General features: G+C 48.6%; 1 protein-coding gene and 1 long non-coding RNA gene across 5 annotated transcripts in view; one reads left to right on the top strand and one right to left on the bottom strand.

Annotated features, from left to right (window-relative positions):
* Positions 1 to 17,399, bottom strand: part of SEL1L3 (SEL1L family member 3) — a 97,954-nt gene extending 80,555 nt beyond the window's left edge. The window contains exons 1-2 of one of the 4 annotated variants that reach the window (XR_014143079.1): positions 17,146 to 17,399; positions 3,973 to 4,543 (exon numbers count right to left, since the gene is read on the bottom strand). Coding sequence is in view for 3 of the 4 variants with exons in the window: in XM_081812531.1 (XP_081668657.1) it covers positions 3,973 to 4,543; positions 17,146 to 17,310 (736 nt within the window). In the remaining variant the exon portion in view is untranslated. Of the gene's footprint in view, positions 1 to 3,972; positions 4,544 to 6,843; positions 6,920 to 17,145 lie in introns of those variants that run through there. The other 3 variants (XM_081812531.1, XM_081812530.1, XM_081812532.1) reach the window with 3 other exon arrangements.
* The window catches only part of LOC145720225 (uncharacterized), a 3,712-nt gene continuing 1,905 nt past the window's right edge, over positions 15,948 to 17,754 (top strand). Inside the window, exon 1 of the long non-coding RNA XR_014143080.1 lies at positions 15,948 to 16,659. This is a non-coding gene — a long non-coding RNA (uncharacterized LOC145720225). The remainder of the gene's footprint in view (positions 16,660 to 17,754) is intronic.

Raw genomic sequence — 17,754 nt, 5'->3', positions numbered from 1 at the left:
AAGGAAAGGAAAGGAAAAAGGAAAGGAAAGGAAAGGAAAAAGGGAAGGAAAGGGCTTCGGGGGGGTGGGCAGGGGAGGAGTGGAAATTTGAGCCAGCTACCGAAATATGGGTCTGACTTTGCCACGTGGGGTTGCAGTGGGGAGCAGGTACAGGTGGGCAGTGGGGAGGGCTATTCCCTGTAAAAGGAATTGATTCAGTCAAGGCAGGGGATGGCGAATCCCAGACTCAAACTACGAGGGCAGAGCAAAGGTGGGCTCGTGTGTGGTTGCAAAGGAGAATCACTGACCAAGAGATTGCATCCTTAACCAGCACAGCCCAGATGGGCTCTTCCCGGGGCAGCTGCGGTGTGTGTGAGCCTCGGGAAGGCACGCAGCCACCCCCTACCCCTGTGTGCTCCCTAATTTGGCAACACAGCTGCGTGAGGATGTCACCGCATTATGGTCACACACAGGCCTGTGAGAAAAAGGTCCTTGCCCCTTGGCTAAGAGCATTCATCACTCAATTCACAAATGGTCACTGCATGCCTGCTGCGTGCTAGGGGCTGTGATGGTGGGCACCGCACAAAGCAAGGCAGGACCCTGGCACCACGGAGCTTGCGTACTGGTCCAGAGACACGCGTATCCAGCAAAAAAGCAATGACGCATATTTAATTACAATGTCTGGGGACGATGAGGCTGTGCAGGAAAATAAAGACAAATGACAACGGGGTGGGAGTGGCAGGGGTGGGGCTGCCGTCCGAGATAAAGTGGGCAAGGAAGCCGTCTCTCCTGAGATGACACTAGCACTAGGCATGACATAAGGCGGCAAGCCGTGGAGGGGAAGGGGGCAGTCAGGTAAGTGTCCCAAAGGGAGAATGAACTTGGTCGGCTCCAGGAGAAGCCGGCAGGCCCGTGTGGCTGGAGCCGGTGGACAAGGGGGCGCATGGCAGGAGATGCGGCAGGATAGGGGACAGGAACAGGAAGAGGACAGGGACCCCTGGCACAGGCCACGGGAAGGGTCGTGGGGGGCACTCGTGCTCACCGCAGTGGGAGGAACCACCTGCCCGCACCGGCTGCCCTGTGGGGAATGAGGGCAAAGCGGTGAGTAGGACTGAATATGCAACGTCGTCTGGAGATGGAGGCCACGGGACCCGCTGACCTCTCCCGGGAGGACAGGCAGGAGGAGCAGTCCAGGAGGGCTATGTCCGGGTGCACGCAGCCGTCACCTTGGGGGCCTAAGCTAAGCCTTTGGTGGAGAGGCCCTCTAACCATACTCACGGAACAGCCCTGTGCATGGGGACTTGGGCTCTCTCTCTCTCTTTATAAAGGAAAAAGAAAATGAAAGCAAGTTAGAGGGTACTTCAGTTCAGACATCGAGCCCTCGTAGGACATGAGGCACTTGCCACAGAAAACGTTCCCCCACAGCCCACACCAGCGCTGGCTGCAGACTGCAAGGGGACCGGGCATGAAAGGCGCCCCCTCGGCTCCCTTATGCCAGCTTGTTGTTGTGACTTGACTCCTGTTCATCAAGAGCCAAGTAAAGAAGCCCCTGCTAAGAGCAAGCCAGAGGCCTGGCCCCCTTCCATCACACAGCCGTATCAAGAACAAAGGTCGTGGACATTTTCCATGGGGTGGCTGCACACTCTCTTTTGATTCCTCTTTCAAAGAGAGGGAGAGGAAGTGTTCCCCCTTTTGGTGAACACATCGCAGCCACGCAAACAGAGCTGGCTTTGAGAGTGCAAGGAGCACCCCACTCCCCATTTTTTGGTGACTTTAATGATTAGAAAAGGCTTTCCTCTGCATTATGCTCCTATTAGCTTGGTTCTCACCCCAAAAGTAATGCTCGGAAGAAGGTGGGGAGAAAAAAAAATCCCACTGAGCTATTCTGAAGCTCAGTGAATATGGGAAGGAAAAACAAACGAAAGGAGAGGTAGTTCACGTTTTAAGGCTATGTGCGGGCACCCTAAGCCCTCAGCCAGTTCATAAACAACTTCATTTGAAAACTTCCAGCTTGCAATTTAGTCATTCTTCAGTGAGAAATATGTGATTTGCCACACATGAAATGGAATCATTATGCCTTGACAAAATCGAAGGCAAATCAAAACTGGCTCTATGTGCTTCATACTTCCTTCTCCTTAATAAATTAGGTCTCCCCGTGGAAGGCATTCCAGAAAGACGCTAGCATGGGGCTCTGCCTGGAAGAGGGATGCACACCGATCATCAGAACGCAGGCAGCTCGACCGGCCCACCCCGTCCTACCCCCAACTCACATACACACAGAAAAGGAACCTGCCTCCTCCCTCTCCAGCTCTGTATTTAAAGCCCCACACAAGCCAGCCACAGCACAAGGCTATTCAGACCAAACGCAGGATAAGAGTGCATAGACCTACGCACACACAAAAGTGCATGTAAACACTGGTGAATTCTGAATAAGGTCTGCCGTCTAATTCAACAGTACTAGGTCAACGTCACTTTTGTGGTCTTGCTAGTGTGCTACAGTTATGAAAGACCTCACCACTTGGGGGAAGCTGGGGGAAGGATACACAGGACTCTCTCCCATCTTTGCAACTTCTTGCAAATCTATAATTGTTTCAAAATAAAGAGTTTTTTGGTTTTTGTTTTTTTTGTAATGCCACATGTATTCGTTCTACGGCAAGTGGCGTCTGACCACTCAAACCACTCTGGTTAAACAGATCCTTGAAGTGTCCGTCATATACAAGGCTGTTTTGGGGTGGTCTCAGGAAATACTCGTCGCCACTGTTTTCTCAGTGTTCTTAAGTCATCTTGCCCCAAAGCAGTCCTCTTAAAGACCAGGAGGGGTCAGGCGCCTCCCGAGGAAGGGTCTGCTGTCACAGGCCAATGGGGGTTGGGTCACAGTTACCCTAGATCCAAATCCCACCGGCTCTGCTGCTGCTCCGGAGGTCTGGAGCTTTAAGATGCATCAGGGTCATGGGAGTGTGTTTGAAGTGCTGATTTCAGGGCCCTGCACTCCACAGGTCCTGACTGAGTAGGATATGGATGGGGCCTGGGAATCTGCATTGACAACAAGAGCCCTGCGTGATTCTGTCGCAGCAGGTCCCAGGGCTACATCTGAGGAAACACTGTCAGATTCCGGGTGAGTGCCTGGGAGCACGCCCAGGTTAGCTCCCCACTGCAGGACGACCAGAAGAGCTGGCAGGCGCTCAGCATCCACACAGGAATGTGCCCCTCACACCAATGGAGAGAACTAAGAGTGCACAAGCCACAGACCTCCAACCCCAGTGCTTACAGAAGGTCACGGGGACCTCCTGTGTGGGTCCTTCGGAGGCTGTAACCATGTGGCTTTTAGGATATGGTGCAGAGTTTGGGCTCTATCATCATCGTGGCTATTTTTTGCCGAGTGCTGATTATGCGTTAAGCAAATTACATCTCATTTAATTTTCACAACACGGCTCTGAGGGAGTTGTTATTTATCATCCCCATTTTACAGATAAGAAAACCGAGGCTCCCAGAATTCCAAGAGTACATAGGCAGAAAGTGGCAGAATCAGGAGTTGAACGCAGGGGCTCTGGGCTGAAACCTACTGTGTGATACCACCTTTGGCAGCAAGTCTCCTCTTGAGGTCCTCACCCCCTCCTGGATAAAACACTCCACTTAAACGTAACTGATACTCGAAGGACTCATGAAGGGAGAGAGGGAGGAAGATTTTCCCCGTGTCTGTTTCGGTGGCATTAACACTCCTTTCCAACTTCAGACCCAAACCCCTCCAGGTCCCTCCATGATCTCTGTGACTCTCCGGTGCAGTCTGTTCTCTCCTACTATTTCTTTTCTCTTCACCTTTTTACTCCCCGCCCCCCCACTACCTCCCCAAAGTCCTAAACTACAGGCTCGGTGTGCCCGTCATTTTCCCCACCTCCCCCACTGCCAGAGTAAGAACCTTCTCCTGTCATTCTCTCGTGATACAGGCTATCTGAAGAAATGAGCATTAGGTTCCTTGCAAGGCAAATGACCTACCACTTTCAAGAGGACACTGGGGAATCTTGTTTGCTCGAAGGTTCCAAATATAATCCATGTTCCACTCAAGGCACACTTGATGATCTTTGAAAGGGCGTTCGAAAGGTGGGACCGCCTTCAGCAGAGTATAATTCTTCGCTACAGCATGTAGCAAATTTTCCTCCCATTTAACATTCAAGTCTCCACCACTGTATTTGTGAGTAATCCAGGCGCGTAGTATCACCGCGGATACTGCAATGGAGTGTCTGATGAAATAATCATCTCTATAAACCATGATGCTTGGAAATTTCACATGTACTATTTGTGTCCTGCTGGTGTGAAGATGCTTCTCGTTCTTCCACCTCTTTTTGTACACAGGGATGCTACTTCTGAACTCAGATGAAACAATGGCTTCCAGATTGACAACACAAGGCTGAGAGCATAAATACTCAACCGAGACTTCAGAAACATTGCGGACATTCCCTTCAAAGACAGTGAAATAAATAAAGTCTTTGTAAGCCACGCTGTGCTCAGCTTTGGGGGTCACCAACGTCGTCAGGGAAGTCTGCCTGCCCAAAGACGGCATGATGTTCTGAAGAGGGGGAAAAAAAAAAAAAAGAAAGGAAGAAAGAAGGACAGAAAGTTTAAAAATCATCACATTAACAGATATGTGAATCATTTTCCGGGGATAAAAAAATCCATCTACAGAAAGCACTGAATGTGGAACATAAAAGATGGCAAAACCACTCCCCAACAATTAGAGAAAAACCAACACACACACACACAAATGAAGATTAGGCCACATTTAACTCTCTCCCCAGACTCAGTAGCATCTGCTGATCAAAATGGGACTTTCAAAGCTACGTGGCAATCATTCCAGAGTTGGTTTCCAAATGGAGGAGCTAGTTCGCAACAAATCCAGGAGCGGTGAGCCTGCCTTAGCGTGAAAAGGAGATGAGCCAGGCTCAGACATTTACAAAGCATTGTCCTGACTTCAAATGGCGATCAGATGCAGCCAAATCAAAGGGTGGGGGAAGAGTTCAAAGTGTGCCCGAGAGGGGACATGACAGGGACGCCAACCTGGCCCCTTTTTTCTCCCGTAAATTCCGAGCCAGGACAAGTGCACATGACGGATGGACCAGCAGGAGGTTTCCACTGCTCCAAGTCACACACAGGCAGGCTTGGACAACAGACTGTGTCATCTGATGCTTTCACCATGGACGGTGCTACATGGGCCAAGAAAGATTTTAGCTGTGTGTGTTATTTCTCTAGTTCTTTAAATACGAAGACCTCTTAAAATGGACATTCCTTGCTGAAGAAATCTTGGAAGTTGGTCATGAGATCAAGACAATGTTTTCAGCATATGATACAAGAGTTCTTCTAAATATAACTTTGTGATTCAGGCATCCAAAACACAATAGCGAAAAGGTTACTTTGGACCACTTCACACCCATTAGCACGGCTATTATCCAAAACCAAAAACAAAACAAAAATAACAAGCGTTGGAGAGGAGGTAGAGGAACTGGACTCTTTGTGCATTGCTGGTGGGAATGTAAAATGGTGTGGCCACTGAAGGAAACAGGACAGCATCTCCTCAAAAAATTAAACCTAGGATCCAGCAATTCCACTTCTGGCTATAAGCCCAAAATAGTTGAAAACAGGGACTCGAAGAGATACGTTCATAGACATACACCCATGTTCACAGCAGCATTATTCACAATAGTCAAGAGGTAGAAATGACCTCAATGAGTAAAAGGATACACAAAATGTGATATATACACACAAGGGAATATTATTCAGCCTTAAAAAGAAAAGGAAGTCTGACGCATGCTACAAGATGGAAGAACTTTGAGGGCATTATGCTGAGTGAAATAAGCCAGGCACAAGGAATAAACACTGTATGATTCTACTTATATGAAGAACCTGGAGCAGTCAGATGCACAGAGACAGAAGGGAGGATGGTGGTTGCCAGGGATCGGGGTTGGGGGGGGTGATCATGGGGACTTATTGTTTAACGGGCACAGAGTTGCAGTTTTACAAGAGGAAAAGAATTCTGGAGATGGATGTGGTGATGGTTCCACCACAATATGAATGTACTTAACATCCCTAAACTGTACACTTAGAAGTGGTGAAAATGGTAAATTTTATACTGTGAATATTTTTAAAAGTTTAAAGAAAAAGGTCAGTTTTCCAAAGAAGGAAGATGTAAGGACCCCTTTGTTCACTTCTGGCTGAGGGTTGTAGGAGACGCAGAAGGGGCTGAGACACAAAGCTGGGTATCAGGGAATTGTGTTTACAAAGAGCAGTAACACCAGGCAGGACGTGATGAGGGCTCCAGTCAAACTATAAGCAAGTCCTAAAGGAGTACAGTCCCAGGTGAGGGTCATTCTACCGGGGGTCGTCTAGAATAGCCTTCATGGAAGGAATGATATTTCAGCTGGGCTGGGAGGGGGGAAGAGAAGTTCTTTAGGTAGAGAGGCACAGGGAAGACCATACAAGTGGTGTGAATAGCTTAAGCAGGGGCAACACAGATGTACTAGAGAGAGGGCAGATTGGTTTGACCAGAGAACAGAACAGGGGTAAAGACACAAAAAGACATGAGGATATGAGGTTGGAAAAAAAAAAAAAAAAAGGCAGGGTCCTAGCTCTGAAGGACACTGAATCCCCCAGCCCAAGGAATGCGGACTTTGATTCTACCGACAGTGAAGAATCAATGAAAGTTTCTGGAAAAGGGAGCAGTGTTTCTATTTGAAAGCACTGATCGTCAATTAGAAACAAAGCTGACAATCAAGAAAAATGAGCAAACGACAGAGTTCATCAATAAGTAAATTCCCACTGATAGTCAGAGAAAGGCAAGTTGAAACCACACTGAAGAGATCAGTTTGAACTTACTAGGTTCACAGAGATCAGAAAGTCCGATAACACTCTGTCCCGGTTGGACTGGCCTCTTATGTCCTGCTGGGGAAAGTGATCTCTGTGGATGGCAGTCAGGCAGAATCCATCAAAAATATAACTGCACCCACCCTCCAGTCCAATAATTCCTCCTCTAGGATTTTATCCTACCCATATACTCAAATATGTGCAAAATGATGTATGTACGGGCTTGCACTCCAGCACTGTTTGTAACAGCAAAGGATGCAGAACTAAATGCCCATCAAGACCGAGTTGGTTCAGTAACTGATAGGACATCCACTCCTGGAGTGCTAGATAGCTATTAAAACAAGGAAGAGTTTCACGGACAGATAATGAAGTGAGCTCCAAAGTTTGAAGTTTGTTTTTTTTTTTAAACAAGGTTCAGAAGTACCATTTGAGGTTTTTTTTAAGAAAAGGAAAAATAGATACACATTTGCTTGAATACACATAGCATTGGTTGCTCACATGGAGAAGGATGAGGTGACCAAGAGACAGGCTAAGAGAGAGACGTGTGCTATATATCCTTATTTATCTTTTGGATTTTGTACTACATGAATATTAAAAAAAAAAAAAACAACGGAGTTGAGGGGGGATGGAGAGAAAAGCAACTGTCCTAAAGATGAAAATAAAAAAATGTAGCTTCTCCAAGTGGCGGAGTGAGAAGGGCTGGCCATTGCTTTTGATTAGTCATGGGAAAACTGTGGGAAGAAATATGTAAAGAGGTGGGTACAGTCCAAATTGTCTGCTCCCGCAGTGAGAGGCTTAATTGTTTCATGCTCTCATTTATACTTCCAAATTGCAGGGGGGAAAACAAACATAAAAATAATCTTATAATTAGAAGTAGCTACTCTAAGAGCGGACGAGCCCTTGGTGATGAGCCAGCCCACCCCATTCTTCCAACAAGGCAATGATCACTGAGAGGGGATGTCCTCCGACATCACCCAGCTGGTGGCTTCCCAGAGGCAAGCCCAGGAGCCCAGCCCCTTGCTTTCACTCCCTCTCCCACGTTCTCCAGCCCGCAGCACACAACAGCGAGACTATAAACAGTTGGCCAGGCGGAATTCTGCTTTCTTGTGAATAGAGATAGCCCCAGCATTTGTCCACAAGCGGCGGTTTGTTCATTCAGCCAGATGTGCCAAGATGCGACCCCCTTCTCAAGATGCGAATCCAGTCGATGAGCCCCCCGCGGAGGCCAGCCGAAGACAGAGAGGTGGGCACCCCTCATTCCAACTGCCCCTCATGCCCACCATCACTCAATTCCACATTTGCCCAGTTAATGAGGCAACAGAGAGCAGAGTCCAGGACATGCTGTGACATACTGAGTATCACCTGGTGTTCTTTTTCCAAGAATGACTTAAAACCTCTTCCTCGTTCCTTTTATGTATACCTTAAAAAAAAACCCAGCCCTCTTCTCCCACTTCAATTTTTAAAAAAACAATTTTTTTTTTAAAGATTTTTATTTATTTATTTGACAGAGAGAGACATAGCGAGAGAGGGAACACAAGCAGGAGGAGTGGGAGAGGGAGAAGCAGGCCTCCCCCCGCAAGCAGGGAGCCGGATGCGGGGCTCGATCCCAGGACCCTGGGATCACGACCTGAGCCAAAGGCAGACGCTTAACGACTGAGGCACCCGGGTGCCCCTTCAATATTTTTTTTAAATCATGTTTTTATCACTGACGCTAGAACTCCAAGTTAATACTTCTTTTAAACGGAATTCTGGGGGAAAAGTTATATGATTTCACTGCAAAGTGCAGTTAGTAGTAATGTTCATTACTTTACTTCTTAGTGCTAAACATGCATCAGTCCACTTTCCCACATTAAGAAGCACAGCGTGCTGAAGCTGGTTTCAGCTTCGCTTGATGACCCATAACATCAGGCTCATCATTGCCGAGATCAGCGGTGACAGATGAGAACGAAGAAGGTATAGGACACCTGACCGTGTTCTCCCTCCAGCCCTTCCATCAAAATTCGGCTTTAAAGGAAATCTCTATACATGCAGATGGAGATTATTTTATTTTCACCTACTTCAAAGCCTCAAGTGCAGGAAAAGTAAATCCAAGGTTTACAGGTTCTAGGTGGGTGCTATCTGATACGGAAGCCACGAGTCCTATGAAGCGCTGGTAATGGGGCTGGTCCAAATTACTGTGTGTGTACAATATACACTGGATTCCAAAGACAATTTAAAAAAAAAAATGCAAACTATCTCATTAATATTTCTTATCCCGATTACATGTTGAAATGATCATATTGAGATAGGGCAAGTTAAATAAAATATATTACTAAAATTAATTTCACCTGTTACTTTTTAAATGCAGCTATGAGAAAATCTGAAAGTACACACGTGGCTCGTATTTGTAGCTTACATTATATGTCTGACAACTGGATGGTGCTACTCTGGATTTGAAGTTAGCAGACTTTTCCTGTAAAAAAGGGCCATATGGTAAGTACTTTAGGTTTTGCAGGCCACTTGGTGTCCGTGAAGAACTACTTAGCTCTGCTGTCGTATCAAGAAAGCGGCCACAGACAACTAAGTTCGTAAGTGAAGGAGCACGGCTGTGGTCCAGCTCAACTCTGTTTGCAAAAACAGGCAGCTGGTTGCGCCCGTGGGCCACAGCTTGCCGACTACTGTTCTAGATTATCGAGCTTTTATTCTAGATTTAGAGGTTTGGAAAACACAACATGACAGAAAATATGCTTTCCAAAGGAATGATCCTATGGGAGAAATGAGATGAATAATCCAATTAGGCATAATTTCATAGATGTGTGGTTGATGGCGCTTGATTTGTTATTTTGCTAAGGTTCCTTGGTGGCGGCGTTGACATCTTGCTATTGTTTCTTTCAGTAGAGACCTAGGTGGGATGAGAAGTTAGAGCGAGGCTGGGCGCAGAAAAATTTCATGGACTGAGTAAGATGAACTTGAGAAGTGGGAGAAGCATGAGTACAGGAAAGGAACACTGTCAGGGATGGGCAATATGATGGGGGTGTGCTGGCCCCAAAGGGGACCTGAAAATCACCCTAGGTGGCTTTAGGGGCACGGTCTAAATCCCTCAAGAAGGCACGGCGGTCTTCAGTCTTTTGGACACCTAAGCAATGTAGGAAGCTGGCATCTTGTGGATTGGAGGGGACCCAGTGGGCAGCGGCTATGCCCTGAGTAGGGCTAACTCTGTTATGTACAAAACCAACACTGATTAGCAACACATCACACTCTAAATATCGATTAAACTGAAGCTGATTTCCTGGCTCAAGTCATGTGTGTGGTTATGAGCTGTCTCCTGCCAGGAAAATAAGGCAATTAACTTGAAGAGTTTCAGCTACCGGCATGACACGTGTCCAACCTTCATAGGTATTTTCACATGCCAGGCTGCATTAACGGAAGTGAAAAATTACCTAGTCGTTCCTTTGCTTAGAAATTATGAGGTCAGAGTCCATGTCTTATTCACTGTTATGTCCCTGGCTTCTCAAACAGAACTTGGCACACAGTAGGATTTTGGTTAAGTGTTTCCTGCTGAAATAAAATCCTGGGCATGAGCCTTTCTGCCAGGAGCCTCTGTGGTCCGCCTCAGGTCACAGCTCCCAGGGGCACCTGCATATAAACCGGAGGAGTTGATCCAATCCTGAAGTCCCCGCCACCGTTTCCGATATTCACAAGTCCTTTTGTGATGGAGATCCTCTCCACTTCTCTTTTTCCATCCAGCCTCATTAATCTCCTTTGGAAGAACCCTTACCCTTTGGCTTTTCCTTGGGCCCCTGGGGAGTCACAGCTGACGTGGGGACTGTGAGGTCAGGGAAGGTGGCGCTCTGCAACCTACCTTACCCATTTAGGGTGGACTTCTCTCAGCTATCAACTCCCTCCAGACCTTTCAGACAACCGCACTATCTTCTAGAACTTTCCATTTCTCCACAGCAAAAATACGAATTAAATGTTTTAAATGTCCTATCCCTCTACCCGCTGTTGGACTCCTGTTCGTCTGGCAAGTTCATCCGTGTTAATGTGATAATGAAAAAGGACTACAGTAATGTCACATAGCTACATTTCTATGCCAGTCTGGGGGAAATAATGCCTTAAAAGCAAAGCTCAAATGCACTGCAGCTATGAGCAAGAGTTGGGGGGTGAGTGGGGGCATTTCTGTGCCCCTCATATGCCATTTAGACAACCACATAGATATTCCACCTCGGAAGCTACTGATCTGCTCTGCACACAATGGAGCTGGGCTCTGAAAGATGCCCGAGCCCTCAAACATCTGTTTACACCAGAAGTAAGCCTTAATCAAAGTCAAATTTGACAATGTCACACACACTCTCAGAACAGATTCCCTCACATTTGTCTAATTGTGTATGTATTATAAATTTTTTTAAAGAAAGAAATGGGTCAGTTGATGTCGTGTTCATGAGAAAAGACCCCAAACTGGAGATCAAAATGTGTTCAATTCAGACTGGGAGTCGAGGTGCATTTATGTATCTTCTGGATGGAAAAAAAAAAAAAATCTATCAATTCTGTCTAAGCTTCTTTTAGGATGACTGCATCGGATGCCTTTAAGCAAAATCAGTAAGAAGAAATTCTATTCAAATAACCCTCCCCGTTCCAAAAAGCTGAGAAAACTAGGCTCTTTCCTCTACATGGACAACTTGCTATTTAAGGAAGGGACCAAGAGATTGAAGCATCTTAAATCATTCACGTCTTGTCGTGGGAAATTTTACACTAACACGTGTATGTGGTGGGTTCATGTAATATGCAAACAATTACTGAATGTCTGTTTTTCTCATTCCTGCCCATTCCACCCCAACAGTCACCTAAGGAAACTTAGGTGCTTTCTCTCCAAACTGGCTGGATCAAACTTTCCATAGGTCAAAAAGTCACTGTATTGGCTTAAGAGGTCTACTTTCCCAATTTCTGCTGACTAGAAATAAGCAAAAATCCTGTTTATGTCAACAAAGCATGCAATTAAGCAGAATGGGCAGTGATGTCAGTATGGACTCCAAAATCGAGATGTGTCTTGGGCAATACTTCCCAGTTGACCAATATGCCTTCCCAAACCTGAGAGCTGGCTAGAGAAACACCATCATGACAGTGAGCAATACTCCTAGTTGTATTGGCTCGCCTCCTCTCTTTAATACTGTTTGACATGCTATTTCTTTTTAACTTAAATCATGAGGGTAATCAAGGTTTGGTTTGGTTTCATTTCATTGAATAACTGAGCTGGGCATTGGGACAGATGCGGCAAGTCCCTCTTCTCACTTCTAACCTCATCCTCTCAAAAAGAACTTCATAGAACGTCTCCCTTCAAATCTAATCTTCACAACAGCTCTGGGAGGGACACAGCGGAGAAAATGGAATGGATTCAGAGAGGGGGAGTCACTTGCCCAAGGTCAACCAGCTCCTCAAAAATAGAACCAAAATTCAAATTCCTATCTGTCCCTCTTGCCTTCCAGAAACGCCCAAAATGAGGCCCTCGACTCACCAACTGACCTCTACACCTGTCCCACTTTTTGGCCACAGGTGGGGGAAAGGTGAGACTTTGTTCACTCTCATCTTGAATGTGCAGGAGGGAGGCGGGATGGGAGCTAAGATCCTACCAGGTCCTTACACCTTGTACCTGGGGAGGGTAGGCACTATCTTACCCACAAACCTACACACCGCATTGAGCCAACTCCCCAGCTCAGTTAAGCCCTTCTTTGGATGAGGATGTCAGACAAATAAGAGCAGCCAAAGCAGAATCTCCTCAGCAATCCTCCTGCCCCTCGGGTCCCTTCTCGGGGGGAATAGGATGAGCCAATAAACAGGGTAACTGAATTCACTTGAGGCTATTTATGGTCTACTCGAGTCTATCCATCTTTGTGACCTGCCTGGGTTCTTTATGCCTTGTCTACCTTTCCTCCACCTGCTTCCTTCAACCAATTCATGACTCCCACACTTTTGCCAAGAGGAATAGAAGGTATAGAAAGCAAGAGGCAAACACCACGGCTTGGGGGATTTTAAGAGCTCTGGTCAGGGTGACTGTGGCTTCTATTGGCTGACGTGAAGTTTGAAGGTGAGCTCTGTATTTCAAATATCCATTTTCGCTCTTGCACAAGCGAGATAATGGAGAGTCTCCATACCTTGTTTTGATTTTCCTAGGTCCTGTGTTAGACAGAGTAAGGAGTTCAGGACTACTACTACTAGAGGGTTAACCGACGGTCTATGGCCACTGATGGAGAATTCTGTCACAGCCACCAGAGATCTGCTAACCATTCCCACATACATCTGTGCCACTAAAGCCCATTTATGGCTTTGTCCTCCGGTTGTCTAACGAGTGCAAATGTCCACTCTGAATATTTCATCTCTACAGCTGACATCAATACCAGCCATTGTGAGATGTGTTTTTCTCACTGAAGAAAAAATTATACATTCGAGACCAGCGTTTGGAAAGGACAGAAATGCCTTCCACAAGTGCCACCGTCACAGATGGGGCTGGGACAGCCTCAGCTGGTCTGGCCAAGTCTGGAGGAAGGTACAAGGTAATGACGTACGAGAATGGCAAGGGGCTCTGTTGGCAAGTCCAGCCCAGACCACACCACTCGGCGCCAGGGACCTCAGCGGAAGCGATTCTGTTACCTTTTCTTTTCCAGGCCCTCACCCTCTCTGAGGAGGCTCTCTGCCTCTTGACCTCTGGTGACCTTAGAATTTTCTGGCAGCCGCTGGAACCGGGGATCATCTTTTCAGAAATCTGCTTGGCATCGTTCCGTGACTTATCTTTCAGGCCTCATCACAATTATTCATGCTTTGGCAGTATCCTAGCTACAGTCACAGTACTGTTCTTGGGCTGCCACTGAAGCCTACTCTGTCCCAGCCAGTGGGGAGGAAAGGCGCCCGCTGCCTCAGACCCTGGCTCCGGGAAGCATGCTCCCCATGAGGGCAGGGGCTTAAAGGCATCTGTTCAGAAAACCACTCTCAACCTCCAGTCCTTGCGAACAAGCACATAGGTGGGGATCGCACAGAGTGGGAATCGGCCCCCAAATCACAGACAACTTGGCTTTGGAATGCTTTCCAAGGCACACTCGCTCTACACCTGGACGCACATTCGTACAGACGCTAAGTGCTAACCTCCACCTGCTGCCTCTGGACGAGAGAGAGACCCTATCTTTTACCTCTCCGTGGCAAATATTTTCTGGTGTCACCTATTCTTTTTTTTTTTCTCGTTAACATCCTGCTTCTATTCTGTGGCCTGTGCTTCCTGCTTTGTATATTTTAGGCTACTTTAGACATGACCTCACATCCTGGCCAATTGCACAGTGGCTGCTAATTGTAAGAGCTTTGCTAATGACCCATGCATCTATGTATGAGAGGAACGAACACAAAGCAGCAAAATGCAGAAAGCAGTAAGTTAGCATGCCTAAGAACTGGGTTTCTGGAAGTAGACAGACTTGGGTTTCTATCTTGGACTACCTGTGTGGCCCAGGGCAACTTACTTAACCTCGCTGAGTCTTAGTTACCTCATCCGAATGAGGATCATAACAGCTCCTACTTCACAAGGTTGTCGTTAAAATTAACACTGGAGAATGCAGGGGCGACGGGTTGGCTCAGTTGGTTAAGGGTCCGACTCTTGATTTCGGCTCAGGTCATGATCTCAGGGTCCTAGGATCGAGCCCCACGTTGAGCCCCGCATAGGGCTCCACGTTCAGTGGGGAGTCTGCTTGAGGATTCTCTCCCTATCCCTGTGCCTCTCCCCCTGCTCATGCGTGCTCTCTCTCAAATAAATAAATCTTTAAAAAAATACTGGGTGATGCATATAAACAACTTAGTACAATGCAAACTATCATTATTATTTATGTTTTCCAAATTATGGGATAGCTTTCTCCCTCTAGGGTCTCCATGTTCCTGAGATCCTGCCTAGCTATTCTGCTCCACATCTACTCTCCACCCACCCGCCTCGCCTCCCCTGACCAATCACTTCCTCTAGGCAGTATTCCTTGACGAGGAGAATGGACACAATTATGCCTTTTTTTCCCTCTGTCGTTTTCTGTATCTCGTGCTTCAGGCAGATGTTCCCCACCTTGCACAGTGAATTTCTCCAAGGTCAGGAAGCCTCACCTTTCACCAGAGGCTCAGATAGCACATACCTCTAGAGCAGAATCCTACAGAAATGGCTAGACCTTTAGAACAAAAGGTGAAGCCCATCTTCCAAATCACACTTTTGCTCTCCTGGACTTGACAAAAGAGTCTCGTTCAGTTGCAAAATGGTTTGCTTGCTTACCAAGCCTTTCCTGTACAGTAGCCTATCTGAAGCCCATCTGAAGGAAACACACAGAGTCAGGAAGCACTGACATTTCCCTCTTCACGATGGTTCCAAAATCCAACCCTTCCCCATCTGCCAAGACACTCAGCCGTGCTCTGGTTAGTTCCCACATTACAGTATTTTCTATAAATCTCTCTCTTCAGAGCCCTGACCTCACCACTTCACTCTCTAACTCTACTCTGTGCACAGCATCTCTGTCCCCTCTCTGTGACCTGGTCCCTTAAATCCCCCTTGGTCCCAACAGAACTTTTCTACTTGCTCCCTCATCTGCCTCTGTTCCCGCAGACCACCAGGTCTTTAAGCTTTCTCCTGTTACTCCGATTTCTCAGAACTGTCAAGAAGTGGTCTCTCCTTGCCAGGACTTCGGATTTCCACATGGAACTTTCCAGACCACCTGTACATTAATGTTCCACACACTATTCTACTACATCATTTCTGCCTCTGTGGGTAACAGTGCCTTGTGGACAGGGATCATCTGTTTAAACGGAAACCCTGTCATTTGTTTTGGCACTTATATTTAAGAGCCTGAGGGCTGTAACCCTGTGGCATAAATATTAAATAATAATACATCTTGGGTGAAAAGGAAAAAAAAAAAACAAAAACCACCCATGCATGTTAACAGACAACCTCTTCTGAGTAAGTAAATCCAACCACGAAATTTGGTACCAATTAACTTTAAAATAGGAGGAAAAGCATGGATTGCTCAACAGGTAGACGCTAAAGCAGAATTACAATTTGCATTTTTACACCCTCTTGCTTCAAGAAATGCAACAGCTGAGAAGTAAAGAGTGTTAAAAGAAACTTGGGCTGGGTGGCAATTTCCTTGGAATCAAATCCTAATGCCTGACAATGTCTCCTAAGCAGTTTTTAGCCTCTACGAAGAAAGACTCCAAATAATGGCGATACCATATAAATGAGAACAATTCTGGACAACGACACTGCTCAATTTTAAGCATTCTGTGAATTTCCTATTACATCAGTTTCATGATTCAGCATTTTCGATTTCACTTATTTACAGTAATATATGGCGAGATAACCCAAGCTTTCTGTAAGATCCTGGAACATAAGGTAGGCCGGACAGGAAGGGTGTCGCCTTCGGTTAAATTTACTATTGTTTAGGAGAATTCAAAGCAGGAGAAAGAAGGCCATCAAAGGAATTGAGGAATATTCCCCCACCTTGTTCTGAGGGTTTAAATTATTCTGGTATTTTAAGTGAGCTGCTTTTGAAAAATAGGTTACTGCCATTTAGTTGATAACTGAAACCGAAGCCAAGAAGAGTGCAAATGGTAAACTGACGTGCCTAAGCCAAGCGTATTCTCTGAAATCACAACGTTCAAGACGCAGCTAAAGTCACCACTCTGGCTGTAAGCGTGTTACAAAGAACTCGGTTTCTTTCTGGCATCCGCAACTTGGCTGGAGTGACCACGGAGGAGTTGAAGAGCGCTGGAAACGCGAGGGCTCGTCGCGGGTGCGTTGGCAGAAAACGGTCCGGGCCATGAGGACCCGGCGGAAACTAAACGGAGGTTCGAGGCGGGCGGCGTTCGCCAAGGGAGAGGGAGACAGAGAGAGACAGAGAGAGAGAGAGGCGAAGTTGGGCACGGGAAGGCAAGGAGCTGCGAGACTGTGAGGGAAGCCCAGGACCGGGAGGGAGGGGGCTGGAGAGCCGCGCGCGGCTGGCGGCGAGGAAACGCGGCTGGCGAGGCTCCAGGTGGAGCGGGGGACCGGAGGGGGTCTCCAGGGGGCACCCCAGCCGGGTCTGGAGCGCGTCTCGGGGGGAGAGGGACGGACACGAGCGAGAGCGCCGCGCCGCAAGTCCGGTCCACGCACCCCTCCCGGCGCCCCGGGGCCCCATCCCAGGTGCCGGCGCGCCCGGGGCGCAGCGGCCAGGAAGCGAGCAAACTAGCAGCGCCGTACCGCCCGGCGAGGCGGAGGCCCCCGGCCGCCCCCGCCCGCGTCCCCGGGGCCCCGCGCGGAGGGGGGGGAGGACCCGGGCAGGGTCCGGCGCTCACCAGGTAGCAGAACAGGAGCAGCGCGCAGGCAGGGCGGCCGCCGAGGCCCGGGGGGACGCCGCCGCTCGGGGGGGCCATGGCTGCGGCCCGGGGACCGACCGCGGGCGGCGGGGGTTGTTGCTGCTGCTGCCGCGGCCACCCGAGCCCCGCGCCGCGCCGCTGCATAGCGAGGCCGCCCGGATCCGGGCCAGAGCAGGTCACCTGGTGCAGGGACCGGCCCCCGCCCGAGGCGCCACCTTCCCGCCCGCCCCCGGCCGGGCCGGCCGCCGCGCGCGGGGCCACCTGCCGCCGCCGCCGCCGGACCCGCCGCCGCCGCCACTGCCGCTCCCGCCGTCGCCGCCCCCGCAGCCCCAGCCGAGCGCCGGCTCCTCCCCGCCTCCCAGTGCCCGTCCCCTCCCTCCCCTCTGCCTCGCCGCCCAGCCCGCCTCCCCGCAGCTGCCCCCCACCCCGACCCCGGCTGCCACCTCCCGGGGCGGCCCCCGCGGCTGAGGACTGACCCCGGTCCCGCCCCCTGGCCGCCGCCCCCCGCCCGGTTCCCTCGGCTCCCGGCCCGCCCCCCCCCCGTTTCCCTTTCTTCGCTCTCCTCCCCCGCCCCCCCTTCGGCGCCCT

Source organism: Leptonychotes weddellii, chromosome 2, assembly GCF_054177405.1.
Source record: "Leptonychotes weddellii isolate Sample4059 chromosome 2, ASM5417740v2, whole genome shotgun sequence".
NCBI classification, from domain to species: Eukaryota; Metazoa; Chordata; class Mammalia; order Carnivora; family Phocidae; genus Leptonychotes; species Leptonychotes weddellii.
This window is presented reverse-complemented; position numbering and strand designations above follow the sequence as displayed.